Source organism: Rhinolophus sinicus, chromosome 7, assembly GCF_057876585.1.
Source record: "Rhinolophus sinicus isolate RSI-liver-muscle chromosome 7, RSI-T2T, whole genome shotgun sequence".
In the NCBI taxonomy this organism is placed as follows: Eukaryota; Metazoa; Chordata; class Mammalia; order Chiroptera; family Rhinolophidae; genus Rhinolophus; species Rhinolophus sinicus.
In genome coordinates this window covers 55,840,596-55,863,291 of record NC_142507.1, presented here as the reverse complement: position 1 = coordinate 55,863,291, position 22,696 = coordinate 55,840,596, and the positions used below count along the sequence as shown (strand labels likewise).

Genomic DNA, 22,696 nt, shown 5'->3' with positions numbered 1-22,696 from the left:
GGAAGTATTTCTTCCTTCCTTATCTGTAAAAATATAAATAGACATTCTTTTATTTTCTTCTGAGACCACAATGGATCACCTCACATAACACCCTTTGGAAACCATTACTTTATCTAAAAGAACTTGTTTCATGTTATTTTGAATGCACAGAAAAACATACCCAGAGGAACTACACAAAAATGTTTATGATCGATTGAAAATAAGCAGAGGACTTTAATAGGGAGCTTTCTAAAGAAGATATTCAAATGGCCAACAGGTGAAAAGTGCCCTAATCATCAGGGAAATGCCAATCAAAACCACCTGAGATGCCACCTCACTCCTGTTTGAATGGCTACTATAATCCAAGACAAGAGACAGTAAGTGTTGGGGAGGATGTGGAGAAAGGGGACCCCTGTGCGCTACTGGTGGGAGTGTAAATCGGTGCGGACACTATGGAAAACAGGATGGGGGGGCCTCAAAAATAAATTACAGAAATGCTGTATGACCCAGCAATTCTTCCTCTGGGTATTTATCCCAAGGAAGTGAAATCTCCATCTCAAAGAGACATCTTCACTCCCATGTTCATTGTAACATTATTTACAATAGCAGGATGTGGAAGCAACCTAAGTGTCCATCGACAAGGGACTGGATAAAGAAAATGTGCACATATCATATATATATGGTTCGGCCATGGGAAAGAAGAATATCTTGTCTTTTGTGACAACATGGATGGACCCTGAGGGTCTTACGCTAATTGAAATAAGTCAGACAGAGAAAAACAAATATATGTTGTCACATACGTGGGATCTACAAAAGCTGACCTCATAGACTGAGTAGAAGGGCGGTCGCTGGGCTGGGGTGTGGGAATTGGGGAGATGCTGGTCAGAGGCACAAAGTTCCACGGAGAAGATGAGTAAGTTCTGGGGACCTACGCATCGCACAGCGACAATGATTAACATACTCACTGTGCAGGAGAGGGTGCTTGGAAACTCCAACAAAAGCCGCAGTTCTAACCAGTGACCACTAGGTGTCACCGGGCCCCCAGGCTGGTGCCACGCCTGGAAGCGGGATACCCAATAACCACCTGGGGGCGCTGCGCCTGCCTCCTCCCGGCCTTGGCATTCCGGGGAGCGGGCCAGGAGGGGCAGCGGTGGGGACCAGTGGCTCTGCCAGCGCCAGAACTGGCATCCAGGGCACAGGCGGCAGTGGCACACACATGGGCGGCCTCCGCTGATTGGGGCGGTGATGAGCAGCGGGGGCGGGGACATCGGGAAAGCGTCCTGATGGAGAAACTGCGTCCGAGAGGCGGGGTGTGCAGTGACCTGCGCTGGGGGAGGCTGGGAAAGCAGAGGCGGCCGGCGGGCGGGGCGGACGAGCCAGTGGGCGCAGAAGCCCAGGTACCTGGAGAGGACGAGCCCCAACGCCCGGGGTCTACCTGGACCTCGGGCAAGCTGCCTCGCCAGGTGGGTTTAGTACCCTCACCTGGAAAGAGGCCTTCTTACCGGGAATGACGTGGTACCTCGCTTTGGTCTTCCTGAAGGAGAAAATTCAGTCAGGAGACAGTTTGTGCAGCGTAGGAGAGCAAGGAGTTTGTTAGTCAAAGTGAGTGCACTTCCGAGACCTGGACGGGCTGAGCCAAGGGAGGGGAGCAGGCCCTCCTTACGCTGTGCAGGGGTTTTATCTGTCTGGTAATGGTCTCCCCCTCTTCCTCTCCAGCACCTCATTCTCCCAGCTGCTGTGCCTCATGCTCCCTTCTTGCTCCCGAGGGTGTCTGAGCCCATTGCTATGGCCCTGAGAAGGAGGGTGCACATTCTCATGAGTGGGGTGGTTCTCTCTCTCTCCCCCCACCCCCCGCCCCCCAGCTTCTAACAACTCACCCCTTTGATTTAGGGCAGGTGTGAGCCTGGAGTCCTGGCCCAGTGAGGCATCGGCGCCCTAAGTGGGGGCAGCTGCAAGGGGCCTGACCCACGTAGGAGCTGCACCAGGGACTTTCCTACCGGGGCTGGGTCCCCCCTCGTCCTACCCACTCTGTCACCCCCCACCCTGTCGGGATGACAGCACCGGCCCAGCAGTCCTGGTACAGTCTAGGACTGAGCTTCTCAGCGCTGTTCCTCCCCTCGGCGGGTTCCCGCAAAGCGAGGCGCACGGCCCAGCATCCCACCCCTGCTGTTGACCCAGGTGACATGGAAAGTCCCATTCACACAAATGCATGTGGGTGTTTTCAGCAGCTGTGTCTACAGTCACCAAAAACTGGAAAAAAAAACAAATATTCTTTTTATTATTATTATTATTTTTCTGGAAGCAGCGTGGTTTTCCAGGATGCATCAGCTCCAGGTCAAGTAGTTGTTTTCAATCTAGCTGTGGAGGGCGCAGCTCTCCCATGTGGGACTCGAACCGGGGACCTTGGTGTTATGAGCACTGCGCTCTAACCAACAGAGCCAGCCAGCTGCCCAATCCAAATATTCTTTAACAGGGAATTAGATAAACAAAATGGACGCGTTCCACACGACGGAACCCCGCTCAGCAATGCAAAGAAAAGCAAATGGCTGATACATGCAGCACGAGTGCTCCTCAAGGCAACATGCCAAGTGCAGGGAGCCTGGAACACTCCAGCCTGCACCAGTCCATTGTAATGAGGTTCCGTGAGGCAAGACCACAGGGCCAGCACACAACCCCGGGGCGGGGGGGGGGGGGGTGACCACGAGGGGACACAGAGAGCTCTCAGGGTGATGGGATGTCCCATCCTGACAGTAGAGAGGGGATATGAATGTGTGTGATTGCCAAAACTCACAGCACACACTAACGAGAATGCCAACTTTTCAGTTGGAGGGAGAGCTGTCTTCTGGTCCGGCTTGCTCCAGCTGGGAGCCTTTTCCTGCTCTGCCCACCCCACAGAGACCCTCCCCCTTTGTCCTGCTAGGACCCCCAAGGTACTCCCCCCCATTTGTTCTGTTGTGCCCCCCACGGACCCTCCCCCCAGAGCTTTGCAGGGCTCACTCTCCACTGCATTCCAGTTTCTGCTCAGAACCCACTTCCTGACAGAGGCTGGCTTACTGTTCTACCAAAACCAGCTGCTTCCCCAGCCCCCCACACCTTGGCCCTCACCCCCTCACCCCCTCAGCCCCTCAGCCCATCACTCGTCACGTGCTGTCCCTTTGCCCTGCCTTTAGGGTCTTCCCAGTACTCATCACACATGAGCTCATGTTGCAAAGGCCTGTTCCTTGTCTGCTGTCTGCCTGCTCCAAGGTGCTGTCCGTGAGACCGCACATCCCCTCTCAGTCAGCTCTTAGCACACAGTGGGCTTTTAGCACACAGTAGGTGCTCATCAAGTACTCTTCCCTACACCCTTCCTCAGAGAAGGAGGCCATCCCTGCCCTTAAATGTCCCCCTCTGCCCACCCTGCACTTTCCCTTCCCGTTAACGTGTCCTTGTTTAACGTCTGTGCCGTGGACTCCACGTGGGCAGGGAACACGGACACTGCTTCCGCCCTGCGTTATGAGCCTCTGGCTCGTGCCTGGCACCAAGGTGGGCTCAGAACGTATCGGCTGAATGGATGTTGAGTAAGCAGCTGGGACCAGGCCTGGGGACAGAACCCACACAGTCCAGGTCCACGGTCAAGGCTCCGGCAGAGGGAACCAGCTCATTTGGAGACAGGTGGTCCTGTGCACACGGGGACAGGGGCACACGAGGTCATTCCAGGCCTTGTGCACACGCCTACACGTCTTTCAGAAGGCACAGAGCTCAGGAGGGGTAACACTATAAAAAAGCTAAAGTTTATGTTTCACAAGATTTGGGTTTAGAAACTAACTGTGAAGATAGCAGAGTTCCCATCCGCCCCACATGCAGCTTCCGCTGTTTCCACATCTGACACCTTTAGCATTTGCTGCAGTTAATGGGCCAATGTCGATATGTTGTAAGGAACGTCCATGCTGTGTTCACATGGCTTCACTTTTGCCGCACGTCCTTTCTGGTCCAGAATCTCACCCAGGACACCACCGTACATTTGGTCGTCACGTCTCCTCTGGCCTGTGACGGTTTCCCAGACTTTCCCTGTGGTCATGACAGCTTTGAAGAGCCCTCGTCGGGTGTTTTGTAGAACATCCCTCTGTCGGGATTTGTCTGACGTTTCCCTTGTGAGTAGATGGGGGTTGGGGGTTTGGGGGGGAGGACAAACATGGAAGAAAGCGCGCTTATTGTCACACCAAAGAGCCGTACGATGGCAGGACATCACGGTTGGTGCTGACTCCGGCACCTGGCTGGAGGACTGCTGGTCAGGCTGGTCTGCTGTGCGTTCCTTGCTCCCTTTCCATACTGTCCTCGTTGGAAGGACTGGGTCACAGCCACCTGCCACCACAGACGTGCTTCCAGTTGGGTTAGGAAATGTGAGGAAGTCCCGGAGTGAGGGGGAGATAGCGCCCTCTCTGTCCAGTGAGGTCTGTGCCCAGCAAGCCCCCTGTTGTTTGGTGAGACCTTGTTGACAGGAAGGGGGTGCCATGGGTCCCTGGTTGACCCCTGTCCTCAGACTTTGTGACAAATGAGTCACTGACATTCTACTCAATAGAGCCTGCTTGTCAGCATTGGGGGGGGTCAGATCTCCATGAGTCGCCTGCTCTGCGTTTAGTTCTCAGATTGGAATCCCTGAGGCTCAGACTCTCCCTCTGACGGGGGAGGGTCTAGGGCTATTTAGCTCCCTGAGCAGTGCTGGAAATGTGCCCAACGGGGGCCCAGTGTCACAGGGTGAGGTGCTGGGTGACATGCTGCTGTGCAGACGCCTCGGGCTCAGTGGCAGCAGGTGGTGACCGGCCAGGAGAGGAAGTCCCTGTGGGTGACCAGGCACAGGTGTGCTCAGTAAATATTTGCTGAATAGAAACCAGTCCCAGCTGCCACATGGAGTTAAGCTGAAAGAGGCTTGTCTTGTTGGAGAGCATGTGTGACACCCCAGCGCCCGCACAGGCAGCACCGGGACTAGCGTGAGACCACAGGACGCCCACTGTCAGGTGACAGCCCTGTACTTGCACCAGCCTGAGGGTGGGCTCTCCCTCCCCTTCTGCCCCCATCAGGGCGTCTCACAGGGACCCACAGAGCCCGCCCTCCCCCTGCGGTGGGGGCGGTGGGGGGTGAGGCCTGAGCCTGTGTGGGGAGCGGTTGTGCTGGGTGAGAAATGCTGAGACCCGGCCAGCAGCCAGCAGCTGAGAGGGGGCCTTGTGAGGAGGAAGTCCCACACAAAGGCCGATGTCACCGCAGATGACAGGACCCTGCCTGGAGCTGGGCCCAGGCCGGGGCAGGAGCTGGTTCCCCCACCCCCACCCCCAGAGCTTCTCCAGGTTCAAGGGGCCAGTGGTTGGTGTGACTGACGGGAGGGTTGGAACTAAGAGAAGAAGACCTCGTTGAAGCCAGACGGGGACCCCAGGAGCAGTGTGCATGCCCAGGGGTGAGGCAGGGGCACCAGCCTCCAGCTTGGGCGGTGACAGTCCCGGCGCAGCTGGGAGACCGGCTGAGACTTGTCAGGCCTCCAGCCTTTGCAGGTCTGGCCATTTGTGACGCACTGAGCACAGGGGAAGCGGCTGTGGTTGGACAAGGGTGGCCTTGGGGATGCAACGGGGCTGGGCTGTAGCCACAGACAGGCCTTGGTTCCTCTGCCTGGGCCGTGAGAATGAGGCGAGAGGCCTCTCTGGGACAGGCCTGGCCACCCCCCACCCCCCAAGTGTGGCTTCTCAGGCCCAGAGCTCCCGTGTGGGGTCACTGCTGCCCTGAGAGGGACTCACATCTGGGAAGACCGTTGGTCTGGGAGGCGGGACTCCTGATTCCAGTGCAGACCCTGCCGCTCCTGGCTCCCAGGCCTTGGGGTTTCCTGGGTGACCTGTCTGGAGCCCCAGTCCCCCCTGTGAAGTGGGAAGGTGACCCTAATGATGGCGGCTGCCTGTCACAGGTGAAAGTGCTTTTAGTTAGACTGGACAGTGCAGGGTGGGGGGCGTTGGGGAAGAGTTGGCTCTGCAGCCACAGGACAGGAATGTGGCAAATGAGATCAGCTCTCAGGAGGTTGGAAAAGTCCCTGGTTTTCTGCCAGCAAGCAGTTTGTCTGGCGCTCCCCCCACTGGAGCTGCTCAGGGGTTCTCTTTAGGCGCCTCCCCAAACCCCAAACAAATGTTTTCTGAGCCAAACTGTTCTCACACAGGGCGCTCAAGAGCGGCGTGGGGACATGGGAATGGGGACACTGAGACGCCCCCTGCCCCTGAGAGTCAGTGTGTGGACAAAGGAACGTCCTAAGGAAACGGCTTCCGAGAGTTCATTTGAGCCACAGTGACCTCAGTTTTCTGAAGCAAAATCTCAACAGGTTAAGAAAATGCTCCCAAGAACGGCCGTTTTACAATTTATTTCACACATTAGAATCCAAGGAGGAGACTGAGGGGGTTACATGGAATCCATGGGCGGTAGATTAGGGCGGTGGGGGGGAAGCAAAGAGGGCGGGGATCTCTGGGATTGGATGAAAAGTTAAAGGGAGAGACACACAGTTCTTTCCCATTGTGGGTGCAGGACAGATGATAACATACAGCACATGGAGATGGCATGTGGGGGACAGGATAACAGCGAGGGCTCTGTGGTCTGTGGGCTGGTGCTGGCGCTGGCGGTTTCGCCCTGAGGGGTCTGGAAAAGGAGATTACTCTGTCCTTTCAAAGGTCTGTTATCCTTGGTGCAAAAAGGCAATAGTGTCACTTAGGGAAAGACTGACCTTTGTCAGGAAGCTACAGTCCTAGGATGTGACCACCTCTGAATTGGGAACTTTTGTGCTCCGACCCTCCTGTATGGTTACTCTGGTCTCTGGGTTTGTAGGGCCCACAGAGCACGCCCCCCTGAGCTTGTAGGGTTCCTTCAGTGTCCCCTTTTCCGTCCACAAGGGAGAGCTGCCGGCTTATGACTCCGTGTCAGGGTTTCTGACCATGGACTCTTGGGGCGCCTTCTGAGGTAATTTCCCTATTTCTAAGGGTGGGCAGTGGGTGTCGGGGGGCAGGGTGTGTTGAATACTCTCTTGTCTGGGGAGCTGCAGAGCAGTTTAGGGGGCACACAGGCTGGCTCAGGGGTCCTACTTGAGGCCGCCCAGCAGGATGGAAGAGCAGCTGTGATGTTGGGGTCCAGACCCTGATCCCGGCTGCTGGGTTACCTTCTGCACATCCTACTTCCCTTAGGGCTCGGGTTCCACATCCATAAAATGGGCTTCGCGTGCAGGGAGCTGAGTGCCTTCTGTGCGTGGCTGTGGGGCCAGTGCTGCCGGCCCAGCCTTGGGGAACTTCCATGGGGGGCGGGTGGAGGTGGCACTGCCCACTTAGGAAGACTGGGGAGCAGGCTGTTGGATGATGAGGGGCGCCCAGTGTGGGGGGGAGGCCAGGGCTGGACCCTCAGTCGCAGGCCGTGCCAGGCGTGGCTACCCCTCTGTCCCCTCCCCTGTGACAGCAGCAGCAGGGCTGGCACAGGCACCAGGGAAATGGCTGTGAGGCAGCTCCTGGGGCTGCTTTTCCCATGTCGGGGGCCCGAGAAAACCACGTTCGTCAGCAACAGGCCAGCGCCAGTGTTGTCACAGGGATGTGGGGACTCGACACGTCCCACGATGGCCTTTGTTCTTGCTCACAGCTTCTTTCTTAGGCAACTGACAGTTGAAGTCTGTGGGAAGTCAAAGAGAATTTCACTCCTTCAGTGGAGAACAGACAGAACAGCTAACACACAGGACAGGCCTGGACTGCCCTGGTGGTAACAGCTGACCACAGGCGGACACTGGGGGCGGGGCTGCCTGGGCACAGCTGTCCATCCGTGGGAGAGGGGAGGAGTTTCCAGTGGAGCGGGGTGGCGGTGTGAGGCCACCGAGCCCGGGTGACAAAGCGATAGGCCTGTCCCTACACCTCAGGGCATATCAGAGGAGGGTTGGTTATACCTTGTCCTGCTATGATTTACTGCGGGGGTTCGAGCAGAATATGAACTGCCATCCCACAACTAGTGCCCGCCCTGCCCTGCGGTCGGGCTTTCCTCCCCGTCTGCTGTTCTCATCTTTCCTCTGCAGCAGGACAGCCTGTGGTGCCCCGTGATGGGGGCCTCCTGCGAAGACCCCCACCTCCGCTGGGCCTCCTGGCTCCTGGGACTGGCCGGCTTCCTCCTGGGTGAGTGGCGGGCTCCCTGGGAGGGGGTCCTGGGGCAGAGCCGGTGGCAGTGTCCCCTTTCCTTCTATGATGTCTTTGGAAACAAAATGAGGAACCGACGCTTACAGTTTAGCAAGTGAGCCCCTGGGTGAACAGAAAAACAAAATGGTCTTGGGCGGTGACGAGGCTGGAGACCTGAGCTGAGGAGGCCTTGGCTGCACTGAGGGAAACTTTCCCAGTGAGGAGAGGCTGTTTCTGCAATAACAGGGCAGCCAGGGGAGCCTGCGGGGAGGGATGGAGACCCAGAGCCTGGCTCCTGGGGGCAGAGGGGCCCAGGGCACCCGCCTGGACCTCACAGGGGACCTGACCACCTCTGCAGCCGTCCTGTGGAGCAGACCCCCTCTCACAGTAGGACCCCGGTCTGAGCTGCAGGGACAACCTCACGCTCGGGGGCTTCCTGGGCCAGATCAGGACACAGAGACGATGTAGTTCTAATTTTGTAAACGGAACAGCAGCCCTCGAAATCCCAGGGAGTCTGTATATTCACCAGCCATGAGAGTATGGGGAGACTGAGGAAGGAAGCAGGAGCAGACCGCTACGAGAGCTCCAGGAGGAGTGTACGGGGAGGAGAGAGCAGGCAGAGGCAGGGCAGACAAAGGATTAACAAAAAGGAGAACCGAAAGAAAGACTGACCAGATCTGTATGACATTTATAACTATTGAAGGTTATGTGTTTACGTACAGAGAAAGGAAATAAAATCGAATGAGAAAAATATAAGACCTAGTGATTTATAAATTCTGGAGAAGGTTGCAAGGCTTTTATTGTTTTGCATGAATGCAAATTATGAAATGTAATGGATGAAAGAGCTTTTGTAAACAGGATGTCTTGCTTTGCTAGGCATTCGGTCAATTTCTATCAACAGTAAAATGCAGGCATTCTCTTCTCTTCAATTTTATTAACTGAAGAAATATGTTAAATTACACAGAGTTTTCTCTGTAGTTCCTGAGGTTGGAAGATTATGAGGGAGGGAGAGAAGGAGCTAGGGAAGGGAGAGAGAGAGAGAGAGAGAGAGACAGAGAGAGAGAGAGAGATTTTTATGTTGATTTTCCAGTTCGTAAATTTTATATTATTTACGCGAGTTTTTACGCATACTTGATTACCACTGCACCCACCCAGCTTTATTTTCTTCGTCTTCAGGATTACATTTTTTGGTGGTGTCTTTCTCCTACGCTTTCACCTTCGTCACAGCTCGGGCCACCTCCCTTCCTGCAGCCTGAGGCTGAGCCCCTCTGTTGCTAGTTCCCTCCTTTCCAGCAAATGGGGGTCTGGCTGGGCAGCTGCGTAGCCCTCAGCTGGCCAGACGTCCCCACCCTCCTAACCGCTCTAGGTTCTTACTTCCCCTTTCCCAGGAAAGAGAAGATATGAAATCTGGGGGGTGGAGGGGGGGACAGGCACCACCCCTTGTTGGGGACTCCTGCTTAGCCAATAGGCCAACAGGAGCTGGGCCATAGAATAGCGTTTATTGTCAGAGCGCCAGTGGTCTGAGAGGGCAGCGGGTTACCACCTCCAAAAACTGCCTCCACGTTCTCAGACCGGCTTAGGGGTATTTAAGGGAAACCCTGGGCGTTCCTCTAAAGGCTGTGTGGTGGCTCTGGGGTCTGCATGGAGCCTTCCCTCTGGCCACGTGGTTCCCTGGTGGCGTCAGCAGCCCAGGAACAATGATGGGAGAAGCCTGGAAGGAACGCTAGACCACAGAGACTGTGATCCATAGGCATAAGGGAACAGTCATGAGTCTCAGGGTAGTTTTCTAAAGCAGGGAACTGGGACGGGACATCCGAGCTCGAGCTGTAGGGGGTGATGTATGGTTAAGCTACAGGTCATGGAAAGGTGAGGTCGGGGACCGGCCAGGCCTCTAGTATGGGGGTCACAGCGGGGCCCTGCTTCACAGGGAGGATGAGACTGCAGGACCTGCTGGGATCCTGGGGACCAGGTGACAGTGCTGAGATGAACTTGGAGGGAGGGGTCCTGGGAAGGGCAGGGAAAGGGAGACGCGCTGGTGGGCAGGTCTCTGCAGGGGAGAGACCCTGGGCTGGGAGACGGGAGCCCAGGGCCCCTGGTCTGGCTGTGCCCTATGGGACCCCATTCCGGGGGAAGGTGACCCACAGGCCGCCTCCTCCTCTGTGACCCCACTAAGGTCCCTCCAGCTGTGACATTCTGAGTCGTGGCTCCGCCCAGACAGGACTCTCCTGTGGGTCTTCAGGGTCTCCTCTGTTTCTTCCTGTCCTGTCCTATCCCTGTATCCTGACAGAAGCTGATAGCTGGTGAGCCTGTGTAGGGCGCCCTCCAGGAGAAGACCCCTGGCTGCCCAGCGGTCACTTCATCAGACCCTCACGGGCAACGGGACTCATGTCCTGGCCTCCTGCACCTGCCCTCTGTTGTCTCTGCCTCTGCTCCTGAGAGGGGCCTTGGCACGGAGTCCACTGACCACCTGCTGGCCGACACCCTGTCCGCCCCCACAGGGTGGGCAGTGTGGTCTGCGCACCCCCCTCAGGGACCTGGCCACAGCTGTGCGTGTCAGAAACCACTGACCTCTTTGGCCAGAGTTTCCAGTTCCTCTCTGTTTAGCAGGAAATACCAGCTCTTCCTTCCTGTTCCCCAGGTCCAGACCCTCTTAGCAGCGCTTGGGGCAAAAAGACAAATGTTCTTTGGGGCAGATTTACTGGTGAAAATCTCTCAGGAAGGTGCCACATAGACACTGGAAGTCACATTCCCCTCTGGTTGACGTTGTTGCACCAACATAGCCTTTTCACATTAGCTGAACATGGACTGTGTTGATTATGATGGAGAATAGAGGTCTTCCAAACTACTTTTGTTTTGCCCGTTAGTTAATAAGGGACCAGCAGGATGTGACAGTCAGCTCAGAGCAAGAGTCAAAGCCACCCTTTCTAGGCCATCAGGAGTCTGCGGGGTCCTGTGTTCACGCGGTTTCCAGTATTTCTGTCTGCAGCTCAAGTCTGGAGGTGCACATCTTAACTGCACTTACCCAAGGGAGGAGACACACTTCAGATTCTTGAGTAAACTCCATAACCCCCGTAATAGTTTTAGATGAGCACGCAATACCTGTATAATTACCAGAAACCCCTGAAGAAATGGGGAAGACGCCACACCAAACAGAGTAGATAATATCAGTCTTTTCAGCCCGCCCTTGGGATGGTCTGGACCCATCCTTCCTCCATCCTTACTGTTCTCCCTGGCAGCACAGACGTGCAGGTACCTCCCTAGTGACACAGGCATTGACAGTGGCTATGGAGCAGCTGCTGTTGACACAGCGATGAATTTGCTTTCACCTCAGGGCTTTGGTAAACGGGAAGATCCCGGCTGGACTTTGGCTTATTTGAGGTACCTGGCAGATGGGACCCACGGGTGTGTGACTCTGTGAAGCCTGTCCCTGCACCCGGGAGGAGACCCCAGAGACGGCCAGTGGTGGAGAGGAAAGGGCTGCACCCTGGGACCTGGGACTGTCTGGTTCTGATCCCAGGGACGCTTGGGCAAGAATCATCGTCCTAAGAATGAGAGCAGCTCACATTAACAGGACAATTATGGAGCACGGTGCTGAGTGTGCTCCTCTTCTTAAGTCCTGTCGATAATTACGTCAGGAGACACTGTGATCATTGCCATTCCACGGACGAGAAAGCTGAAGGCGGGAGGCTCAGTAACTACTCAGGTCCACACGGCCAGGAAATGAGCATTGGACTCAACACTAGCCTCTGACGCTGAAGCCCAGGCTCTGACTGTTACGCTAGGTACCTAGACTCACGCCTAAGTCAGTTTCCAGTGGGTCCAAGATGTAAACACAGTCACTGAAGCCATGAAAGGGCTCGTCTTCTTCAAATATGTCTAACTCCCATTGACTAATAGGAAAAGAAAACAGGGGCACTGGAGATACGCAGACATTCAGGTGACAGAAAGGAGCTTACAAAATGGCAATAACGGAAAATGATTGACTTCACTTATATGAGAAATGCACGTTTAATTACAATGACATAGAATTTTCCCTGATCAATTAGGCAAAAGGACCAAAAGCTTGATCGTTATTTGTTGGGGGGAAATCTCAATGTTGTCGGTAAAGTGTGGGTAAGAACAGCCTCTGGAGGGCAATTTGGCGGAAACTGTGACAAGTTCAGATGTACACGCCTTCCCACCGTTGACCCCGCCTCATGCACACACACACACACACACACACACACACACACACACGTGTGCAGAGACTCACATTCCAAGCTGTTCACTGCAACATTGTTGGCAGTGGCTGGAAACAAGCTAAGTGTCCCTCAGAAGTGGACACCAGGGGGGCACATGGAACAGTGTGAGGCCACTAACAACCCCTCCATGTGGACAGACGCAGGTGGGCTCCCACAGGGGTGACTACGAGGGAAGTCAGGGGGCAGAGGGCGCGTGTGGCATGTGTCCTCGTGTGTGTAGGTACACGTGTGTGCTAGTACATACCTGCCTTTCCTCCGATGGACACACAGGAATGGTGTCTGCCAGTGGGAAAGGGAAGGACCTCTATGGGTCATCTGAGGGTCACTAGACACTGGCTCTATGACAGCTGCTGAAATGCAGGGACTGCAAAGCATGTTTAGGGTCTTGCTCCAGGCAGTGGAAGCATCCAACTCCAACAGACCCGAGATTCCACGGCAGATAGACGCTACCAGAGTAATGTGGTAACTGCCAAGCATCTCTTGTGTTACCGCAGCACCGCCCAGCCCATCCTGACCACTAGGCTGCATAGAAAGACAAAGAACCAGCTTTGTTATTATTCCGGTTATTCCTGCTGTGGGCGCTGCTACCCAAGCTTAGTACCTGAAAACGCCACGATGTGCAGTGTCACAGATTCTGTGAGGCAGGACCCAGGCTGTTCTGCGGGCTCCTCTGGCTCAGGGTCTCTCAGACAGAAATCCAGACCTGGGCTAGGGCTTCAGGGTCACGGGGAGGGGTCTGCTGCCAGGTCCCTCACGATTGCTGGTGGCATGCATCCTGGGGCTGCTGGCCCAGGGCGAAGCTAGACCCTGCGTTGGCCAGAGTCCACCCTCAGGTCCTTGGCACGTGGACATGTGCACAGAGCAGCTGGCTCATGTGTGTGAGCAGGAGGGTGGAGGAGAGGAGAGTGCAGGACTGACAGACGGACAGACAGGCAGGCTGGCCCAGTGCTGTGTGACCCAGATCTCCAGGGGACAGCCATCACCTTTGCTACACTCCACTCCTTAGAAGCCAGTCACCAGGTACAGCCACACCCCAAGGAAGGGGGTCACACAGTGTGACCACGAGAGGGGACAGAGCCACTCTAGAAACTGCCTCGGACAGATACGCTTATTACTGACGAGATATATTCTGGGTGCTGCGGTCCATGATCTCGTTTCCGTCACCTGTCAGTGCGAGGCAGGTAAGGGTCTGCAGGGCTGCAGGTGAGCGAGTGGCCTGCTCGGGCGGCACCTGCTACAGCAGGACTGGATTCCGAATGTTCATGTTCCCTGCACCCGGCTGCCCCCCCGACACTCCAGGGGGATCCCTGGTGGATTTCCCCGGAAGACAGATTGTGTGGTCGCCTCCTTCATCCTCACGTCTCCCTTTTCCGATGCCCTAGGCGTCTGCTGCATTGGGCCCGTGAGTCCTAGACGTGCGGATTCTAGAGCCCACGTCTCTCTGGAGAGGGTCCAAGGAGGCTCCGTGTGGTTCAACGTGACTAAGGAGCTGGAAGGAGAACCAGAAGCTCAGCTGGAGGCGATCATATGGCGCTTTGGCCCCGAGACTAAATACAGAGACTTTCTGCAACTGCGTAGCCGTGGGGACCCACTAACCTGGGTCAGTCTCCAGGACAAGTACAAGCACAGGGTCCGTGTGCCCAGCATGACGTCCCTGCTCATTCAGAACCTGACCCCTGAGGACAGTGGGCAGTACCGGGCTCAAGCCAGTTTCACAGGAGGAAGGGGATTTACCCAGGTGTTCCATCTGTCTGTCTACGGTACGTGCCACCTCCCACCCTCCCGGTGCCACCTCCTTTTCTGGTCCCTATGAGTGACACACAGCCCTCCTTCGGGGACTCCTCCCGGAACCCCGCTTTCATTCTCTCTTTGCTCCCGTGATTCAGGGTGAGTGGGCTCAGCTCAGTGCAGAGCAGATCTGCCCTCACACCTGGGGTGCAGTCACTGCAGTGTTGGGGACGGAGAACAGAACGGGGGTGGGGGGGATTATCCCCACAGCACTTCTGCCTCCTGAGGAATCAGTTCAGCCATATTCACTGGTTACTAGTTTTCTGTGCTGCTGTCACAGATGCGACGGCTCTGTGCTTAGATCCAAAGACTCATTATATCACCGGCCATAGTGACATCACAACTGAGCGGGAGGCAGGGAGGTGGCCGGGCTGCTGCCCTTCTGAGGGTTGTGGGGAGCAAACCCTGCCCTTCCCATGTCTCCATGGCACCCGCGTCCCTGGCATGGGAGCTTCTGTGCCCCGTCTTCCAGGACAGCAGTGTGGCTCTCATCCTACTCACATGCATCCATCTGAACCTTCTCCTTCCATTTCCAGTTTGAAGGACCTTGGGCTTTCCGGGTCCCATCCAGACATTAGACAATCTCCTTATTGTCCTGAGTTGGTTAGCAATGGTCATTCTGTTCCCTTAATTCTCCCTTGCGTGTCATGAACATGCTCACAGGATTTGACACACGCGGACGTCATGGGGGCCACTACTGGGTCCATCACAGCTGCAAACCCAGGTGTAGGCAGCGCTCCCTGCCCTTCCCGCTCTCACCTGCTCCTGCCCAGGGCAGCCTCACTCCCTGACACCCACATCCAGCTCAGAGAGCCTCTGGGCGCCCCAGGGAGGGTTCTCACGGCCACACCCTCTTAGGATCATCCAGCCACTTCCTTCTTTCCCTGGAGAACCTCCCTCATAGGACATATCCTGCTGCAGCTAGTGCTTTTGCAGCTTGAAGTCCCCATATGACTGTCACTTGGCTCCTGTGTGGAGCTCAAGGTCAGTGGCGTGTCCTAACCATGCTGACAGCTCCTTCCTCGTCACCACCACTTCCCTTCCCTCAAATGTCTCTTGCGAGAGCCCGGGCCTTTCCCTGGGCTCCCAGAGCTGGCAGCTTCCTCTCTGCCATGAACCGAGTTGTCCCCGGGGCCTCAGCAGGAGACGCAGAGCTCAGCCCTGGCCTGGGCCAGTCCTCCTGTGCCACACTGCGCACCTCCCAGGAGACACCCCAACTCGTGGAAACAGTGGGCCTTGGGTAGGTGGGGTCCAGGCTTTGTTTTCTTGTAGGAGAGTTTAAGACTGGCTCCGTCTGGTGGAATCACATCGGGCCTCAGCCCACGGTTCCCCCCTATGAGCGCTTGCTGTGTATTTTGGCCAATTTTGTTTTACCTGAGAAACGCTCTCACCCTCATAAGTGGGAGGACGGCAGCGCTCGTGAGACTGGGTGAGAACTACACTGTGAAGGGCTCCCCACCTGAGCCTTCCTTCTCCCCCTCCCACCCGCAGAGCCGGTGCCCCTCCCCCAGATACAGGCCAAGTCACTGTCCATCACAGCAGACTGGTGCAACGTCACCCTGGAGTGCAGAGCCCAGGGGGCCTCGGATGACCTGAATGTGACCTGGTGGCACAGTGACCTCCCCAGGAAGTGGCAGCAGAGCGGGACCCTACGACCAGGCCCCAGCACCTGGCTCCTGGCTGTGAGCCTGCCCCTGGAGCAGCCCAACACCAGCCTCACCTGTGCAGTCAGCAACCAGGTGGACCTGAAAACGGCCAACACCACCCTGGAGGACGTCTGTGCCCATCGTGAGTACATGTGCCGGGGAAGGTGCTGTAGCACTGCGGTCCCTGTAGGTCACAGCTCACCTCCCACCTGGTCACACATACACAGCGCTGGGAGTCTCAGCCCATTGTTCCTGCGCTTAAATATCTCTCGCCGTCCTGCCTTCCTCCCCACACGTGCCCTGCTGACCCAGGAGGGGCCGTCCTCCATCCCCCACCATCATCCAGAGCAGTTTAATGCACACAGAAAGTGGATCATGTCATCTGCCTTTGTCGCCTGTGGGATTTGCTCTCCAGGGGCTCCCTGTGGGATTTCGGGGTGGGCACTCCCCTCCCCCCTCCCCCGTTTCTGACGTCACTCACACCCTGCACACCTCACGCTTCCTGAAGGCATCTTGCTATTCAGGCTGTGACCTGTGGACAGTCTGTGCTTTACCATCCGCCCTCCCTCACAAATCCTAATTTCTTGACATATTTTATTGACGGATTTCCCTCAGGCGCCACTGACGTGGTGATCTCGTGACCCACACTGTCACACAGGGCCCTTCACTGGGTTTCCAGCTCGGCTCTTAATGAGGTTGAACAAAGGGCTCCTGGTTCTCCTTTGCCCAAGACCATGAGACTGCCATCCTGTCCTGCCCTCAGGCGTCACCTCCTTCAAGGAGCTGTCATGCCCCACACTGGGTGGCAGAGCCCTGTGTGTGGATGTGTCTCCTTTGGAGCCCGGATACCTGGTCCTCCTTGGCTCCCTGTGCCAAGCAGGGCTTCTGGCCGCGTTGGCTCTCAGTCGGTGTTTCACTGAATGAGTGACTTACCTGTGCCCCTGTGCAGCCTCACCTCTCAAACCGTCCTCCACCCTCTGAGGGGCTCTGATGTGTCAGTATCGCGTAAAACCCATCACCCTCTCCTCACACCGCAATCTCTGTCCCAGGTGAATTTCAACACTCAGCATGACCCACAAGACCCCCGATCATCCCTGCCCCTCCCTGTGCTGCCTGCCCCAGGGGTGCTGGCAAGTCCCAGGGGCTGGCTGTCTCCAGGGTGCCCCCTTCCTGCAGTGCCGTGCCCACCCAGAGTGTCTGGGAAACTCCTACTCGCTCCAGACCCAGGTTACCCATCACCTCGTGTGGTATTTTGTGTCCTCCGTGTGGGTGACGAGCTCCACGGGGCCCACACCATCCCTTGTCATCTCTCTGTTCCTGCCCTGCTCCTCCCTCCTCGGCTTCTGAACCAGGACCTGCAGCATCTCCACCTGCTCTCTCTGTTCCTCCCCTTGGCAATGGGTACCTCACGGTGTCTCTGCCTTCACCTTCTTCACTCTCTCCGTGTGAGGGAAACAGATTCACAGGGAGAGCACACTAGTCGCCACATGGCAGGCGTTGCAGGTGCTGTCATGGCCGTACTGCTGACTATGGGAGCTGGACTCTACTTTTGGAAGACACGCGGGAAGAAGAAGGAGATGGAGGCTGGAACAGGCAGGTTGCACATCTCCTTCAGGCCAACCCCTCCCCTCACGCATTTGGCTTCCTTTGTCCCTTTGTCCCTTTCTCCCTGCACAGGGGGGTGGTGTGGCCGTGCCCTTGGCATTCATGGTGGTGGGGGTGTGCAGGGTTCTAAGGCTCAGAGTTGAGCTTTATTTTGTGTGTGACTCAGGTGCGGGACTGGAGGATGGCCGACGGGTCCATGAGGATGACATCTGCTATGCAGAGTTGAGCCAGCAAGAATCTCAGGAGGGAGGGGACAAGGTGAGAGCTGGGAGCTGTGCCACCTGGGCCCCCAGGTCCTTGTGTCCCACGTGGGCTTGTGAAGCCCAGTCACCTGCCCTTTCTGGGTCCTCTGCCCCCTTAACTCCTCCTGGCGAGTCGACTCACTAAGTGAGAGAGTTTATAGCGGGACCAGTGTCATCCTGGGCCCTGGGGAGAGTCTTCCCAGGCATGTCAGCAGCACTGCTTCCACCCAGGCCCCTGGGGACCCCTCAGCTGCTCCAGGTACCCCCTGTGTTACCCTCCTAGGGCGTCTGTGAGCAACCTCTGGAAGAAAAGATGCCTGTCACTACTATCTACAGTGAGGTCCACAGGCCAGGACAGGCCGCGAAGGTCATTTAAGTGGGAGAAGCAGGAGAAGGCAGCGCTCCCAGGATGCCTCCGTTCCCAGCAGGACGCCTGCGCACACGTCCTCTCCCAGCTCTGCTCCAGCTCCCGCTGCCCCATGGGCATGACTCTGACTCTTGTGCCCTAGCTCCCTGGTCACACATGGCCGATGGCACGTGTGGCACTTTTTCTGTTGGGAGAAATGGGATCTCTGGGGATGTGGGCACCCCCGCTGCTGGGTGGGCCATCGTCACTGCGTTAGCACCAGAGAAACAGCACAGAGAAGAGGGTGCCTGGCTTGCTCTCGTGCTTCCTGCAGCCTCAGGCCTCGGTCACCACCACACTTCCTGGGTCCTCTACTCATGGGCCACGCCGCCGCTGCTCCGGTGGTTCTGCAGGTCCACGAGGCCCAACCCACTCGCCCTCAGAGGTACTGATGTGTGGCTCTCCCGGGGGTCCTCCTGTGCTGGGCAGAGGATTCTTTGTTGGGCGATGGGTGTCCCAGTGACTGACTGTGGCTGAACGGGGAGAGGCAAAGGGAAAGAATCAGACTCACACTGCTGATTCTGCTTTTCCTGTAAGAGGAAGGGCTTCCACAAAAGGATGCTGACCTCCGGTGAGGAGGAGCATGACACCAGGGTGGTCCCTGGCTCTGAACAGGCAGAACCTGTGCTAGGAGAGCGGCTCTAAACTGAATTGCTGCCAGATTCGATCAGAATAGTTGCACACTTCCCACCTTGGCCCCCAGCACCTCCTGGCTGAGTTGGAAAAGTAATTCAGATTCGATGAATTGGTCCCCTTGAGTAGAGGGCCAGAGCCAGAAAGGACCATGAGGTTACATGACATTAAAAGTGTCCCAGAGAGAGTAGCGTTGCCCCCTCATTAGAAAAATTAGCGAGTGAGATATTACACAGGACGGAGGAGCTTAGAGCCACAGTGAATGTTGTGATTTGTCTTCTTTCCCATGAATGGAGGGAATTAGCAAGGAGCTACCAATAATTTTCTGAGACAATGTAATGAAATGGACAAAATTTTATTCACCAAAATTCCAAAGAGGCTGAGACAGGCAGACAGGCATGAAGAAAACATGAGATAAGTAACTGGAGTTGAGAGGCTGGACTCCCACTCTGAGGGGGGCGTCACTTGTCAGAAGGACAGTGAGGGGACTGCCCACAAGATGGCCGACGCTATGCCCTGTGCGTCCTCTTATGACAACCTCCAGACGTGCAGTGGGCTTATTTATGCTCCGCTCCAGTGGCTCATTTCAAGGGAATGCAAATAAGTCTGAATCATCGGGAAACTTTGCATGGAGTGGGGAGACTGAGAACAGAGGGCTCACAAGTTACTGGAGACAAGATGGCACTGGATCGTACAGGCTGTGAGAGTCGGCCTCAGGTCAAGTTTGATGAGCTGACACCTGAGTTACCTAAAGATGAGCATCCCGAGAAACACAGGACCAGATGGAGTCCCTGTCGTGTTACTGACTGACAGGGCGCCATTGCCCAGTGGTGCACGGTGGGTTTCTACTGGGGTGAAGCTCAAACTCGGCTGCGTATTTAGGCGGGAGGAGTGTGCAACGCTACGGATCAACCAGGACTTCAGCAGGAACGGAGCTGACATTCTTCCTCTTCTCAGCCACGTCCACTCCTCCCCTCACGGGACAAACCCCAGACAGCCCCTCGTGACGAGTTTTCATATATGGGAACTGAGTCAGCAGCTTCCCAGAATCATAAACAGCCTCTGTGCAGCCTCACCCAGCCCTCATGACTGGTCAGCAAGCATCTCCCTTGGCCTCTTCCTCCTCATGTGTATTTTACCGTGTCCAGAAAAAAATTAAATTGCTTCCCCAAGTGGCGTCACAGAACATGTCTGTATTGGCTTAATCAGCTTTTATGCATGTGCGGCCCTGCGCACCACCTGTAAGCCAAGTCTCGTCTGGGGCAGTTGTGATGGGGCTGAGAAAGGGCACGGACGGGAGAGAAAGGGGAGGTCTTTTTCTTGGACTACTTATGTTTGTCAAGCCAGCAAGTTAATTTGTTAAAGGTGCTCAAATTCACAAATTATCATGGAAAAGGAAATGAAACAAAAAACCATTTTTCCTATCAGTCAGGATAACAGTGACCCGTATTGACAAGACTGTGAGAAAACGGGAACTCCCGTGCACTGTCAGTGGGAATGTAAACATGCACAGCCATTTGGGGAGCAATTTGTCAGTATGTAAGTGTACAATTCACGTTGATCTTGAAATTCTGCTTTTAGGAATTGATCTTCACAGCAGGAAAGCCGTATATTTGCTCAAAGAAACATGTCAAAGGGTGTTATGGCTGAAACTGCTGGTTTCCTACCTGTTCTCTATCCTCTTCCTCCCAACCGTGTATTTGGTGGTAGTGAGGAGCCTATTAAAAACTGACATTTCCCAGACTCCCTTGTAGGACAAGGAGGGCCAATGAAATGTAAGCAGAGTCATTGGGTGGGACTTGAGGGAAAGCTGTCTCACCCGTCTCCTCCTTTCTTCTTTCTGTTGTCTGGAACGGGGACGTGATGGCTGGCATTCCAGCAGCCAAGGTCACATTTCAGTGACCTTGACGATGGGAGCCACACGCAAGGACCAGAAAAATACAAGGAGCCTGGGACCCTGACACTTCACAGAATCACCATTTTTTTCTCTGCAGTTCTCCCCTACAAAGGTCTTCTGGACACAAGAGACAAACAAGCTCATAATTTTCTCAGGTCCCCACAGTTAGAGCTCTCTCATTAGCAGCAAAGTGTGTTTCTAATAGTCACAGATTCTATCGTAACATTCCTTTAAAATGAAGGAACAATGTAGAGCCTAAGTGTCCCTGGCTTCCACTTTCCTGGAATTTTCCAGATGCAATTCAGTCTCAGTACGTGAGAATCCTTCATTAAACCTCTTCTTTTTTCTTACAGAAACTTGAGCGTGAGCCCATTTTAGCACGTTCCTCTCAAGCTGCTGGAGAACTAAACTTGTAATGCAAATATTTTCAGATTTCTGGAAAATAAGACAAGAAGTATACAAGATTTAATAGCTAAAAACTATATATATATATATATATATATATATATATATATATATATATATATATATATATATATATATATATTTAAAACACTGGAAAGTTGTAGAGAGAGAAATGTTCAATTCTCGGTGAATATAGGAAAGGAAATATATAGCATTCTACTTGTAACATCTATAGTTAGTGAGAAAATGTGTTCAAACTCTGTTTTATCAATTTATAGGAAGGCACTAGTAAAATTAAAAACAAGGTGTTTACCTTCAGAGTCATTGGGAGGTGGAGAGGACAAAGAAAGAGTCAAATTCGATGTTCTAGAAACTTTTCATGGCAGGGTTACAAAAAATAAAAGATTTTGAGCTGGCAATCCCACCATAGGTATATTTACTAATTTGTGATTGTACATTTTAAAGTGTACTCCAATAATTAAAATATATAGAAATATGAGATATTTGTATCCACGAAATGAACAATACTTGAGTAAATTCACGATGGCTTCATACAACCCTAGCCAATAATAATCCCTTAAGACAATGTGCGTTTGTAGTAAAAGTTATTATTAACAGTAGTGGAGGCAAGGGCGTGTTTCATGTGGTCTTGAATTTTTCTGGTGACTTTGAGTTTTTGAATTCAAATATTCAAGCTAGGAACGTTTGAAGAGCTACCAGCAGATGTGGGAGCAGGGGCAGCTCCCCAGTATGTGGTGTGTTCCGTCTATGGACATCCCCCTGTGCACTGTGGTGGGAATGTAAATCAGTGCGGCCACTATGGAAAACAGGATGGAGGGACCTCAAAAAATTTAAAAAAGAAATACTATATGACCCAGCAAGGAAGTGAAATCTCCATCTCAAAAATACATCTTTTTTTTTTTTTTTTTTTTAAGATTTTTATTGGGGAAGGGGAACAGGACTTTATTGGGGAACAATGGTCAAATTGTTGTCCTTTCAATCTTAGTTGTGGGAGGTTCTGTTCAGCTTCAAGTTGCTGTTCTTTCAGTCTTAGTTGTGGAGGGCACAGCTCAGCTCCAGGTCCAGTTGCCATTGGTAGTTGCAGGGGGCACAGCCCACCATCCCCTGCACAAGTCGAATTGGCAACCATGTGGTTGAGAAGACAGGCTCCAACCAACTGAGCCATCCGGGAGCTCAGCTGCAGCTCAGCTCAAGGTGCTGTGTTCAATTTTAGTTGCAGGGGGCGCTGCCCACCATCCCTTGGTGCAGTCGAGGAATTGAACTGGCAACCTTGTGGTTGAGAGCCCACTGGCCCATGTGGGAATCGAACCGGCAGCCTTCGGAGTTAGGAGCACGGAGCTCTAACCGCCTGAGCCACCGGGCCGGCCCTCAAAAAGACATCTTCACTCCCATGTTCATTGCAACATTATTTACAATAGCAGGATGTGGAAGCAACTTAAATGTCCATTGACAAGTGACTGGATAAAGAAAATGCACAGATATATAGAGAGGGTGCCAAATATATATATATATACACACACATTTTAAGAAAGGAAAAACCTGTATTAAAATTACAGTACTCAATATATGGTCACTTTTGACTTCTGCAATGACAAGAGGTGCTCAAAGTGGTTACCAGCAGGTCTAGACACTTCTGATTATGGGGAACTACTGCTTGAGCATAGATAACATCTATTAAAATGTGTA

The 22,696-nt window shown here is 54.2% G+C and overlaps 1 protein-coding gene across 3 annotated transcripts; it reads left to right on the top strand.

Annotated features, from left to right (window-relative positions):
- Positions 1 to 3,944: 3,944 nt before the first annotated feature.
- LOC141568456 (SLAM family member 8-like) lies at positions 3,945 to 19,873 on the top strand. 3 transcript variants are annotated; one of them, XM_088799696.1, is made up of 9 exons: positions 4,806 to 4,976; positions 6,155 to 6,313; positions 6,811 to 6,942; positions 8,030 to 8,126; positions 13,750 to 14,127; positions 15,647 to 15,943; positions 17,260 to 17,394; positions 17,573 to 17,664; positions 17,932 to 19,873. In XM_088799696.1, exons 4-9 carry the CDS (start codon positions 8,054 to 8,056, stop codon positions 18,022 to 18,024), a joined length of 1,068 nt encoding a protein of 355 aa, XP_088655822.1. In that variant the 5' UTR covers positions 4,806 to 4,976; positions 6,155 to 6,313; positions 6,811 to 6,942; positions 8,030 to 8,053; the 3' UTR covers positions 18,025 to 19,873. The 3 variants fall into 3 exon arrangements, with proteins under 3 accessions (XP_088655823.1, XP_088655822.1, XP_088655824.1); XM_088799697.1 differs by lacking the exons at positions 4,806 to 4,976; positions 6,155 to 6,313 and adding an exon at positions 3,945 to 4,112 and having other exon boundaries at positions 6,876 to 6,942; XM_088799698.1 differs by lacking the exons at positions 4,806 to 4,976; positions 6,155 to 6,313 and adding an exon at positions 6,398 to 6,656 and having other exon boundaries at positions 6,876 to 6,942.
- The last annotated feature ends 2,823 nt before the right edge of the window (positions 19,874 to 22,696 follow it).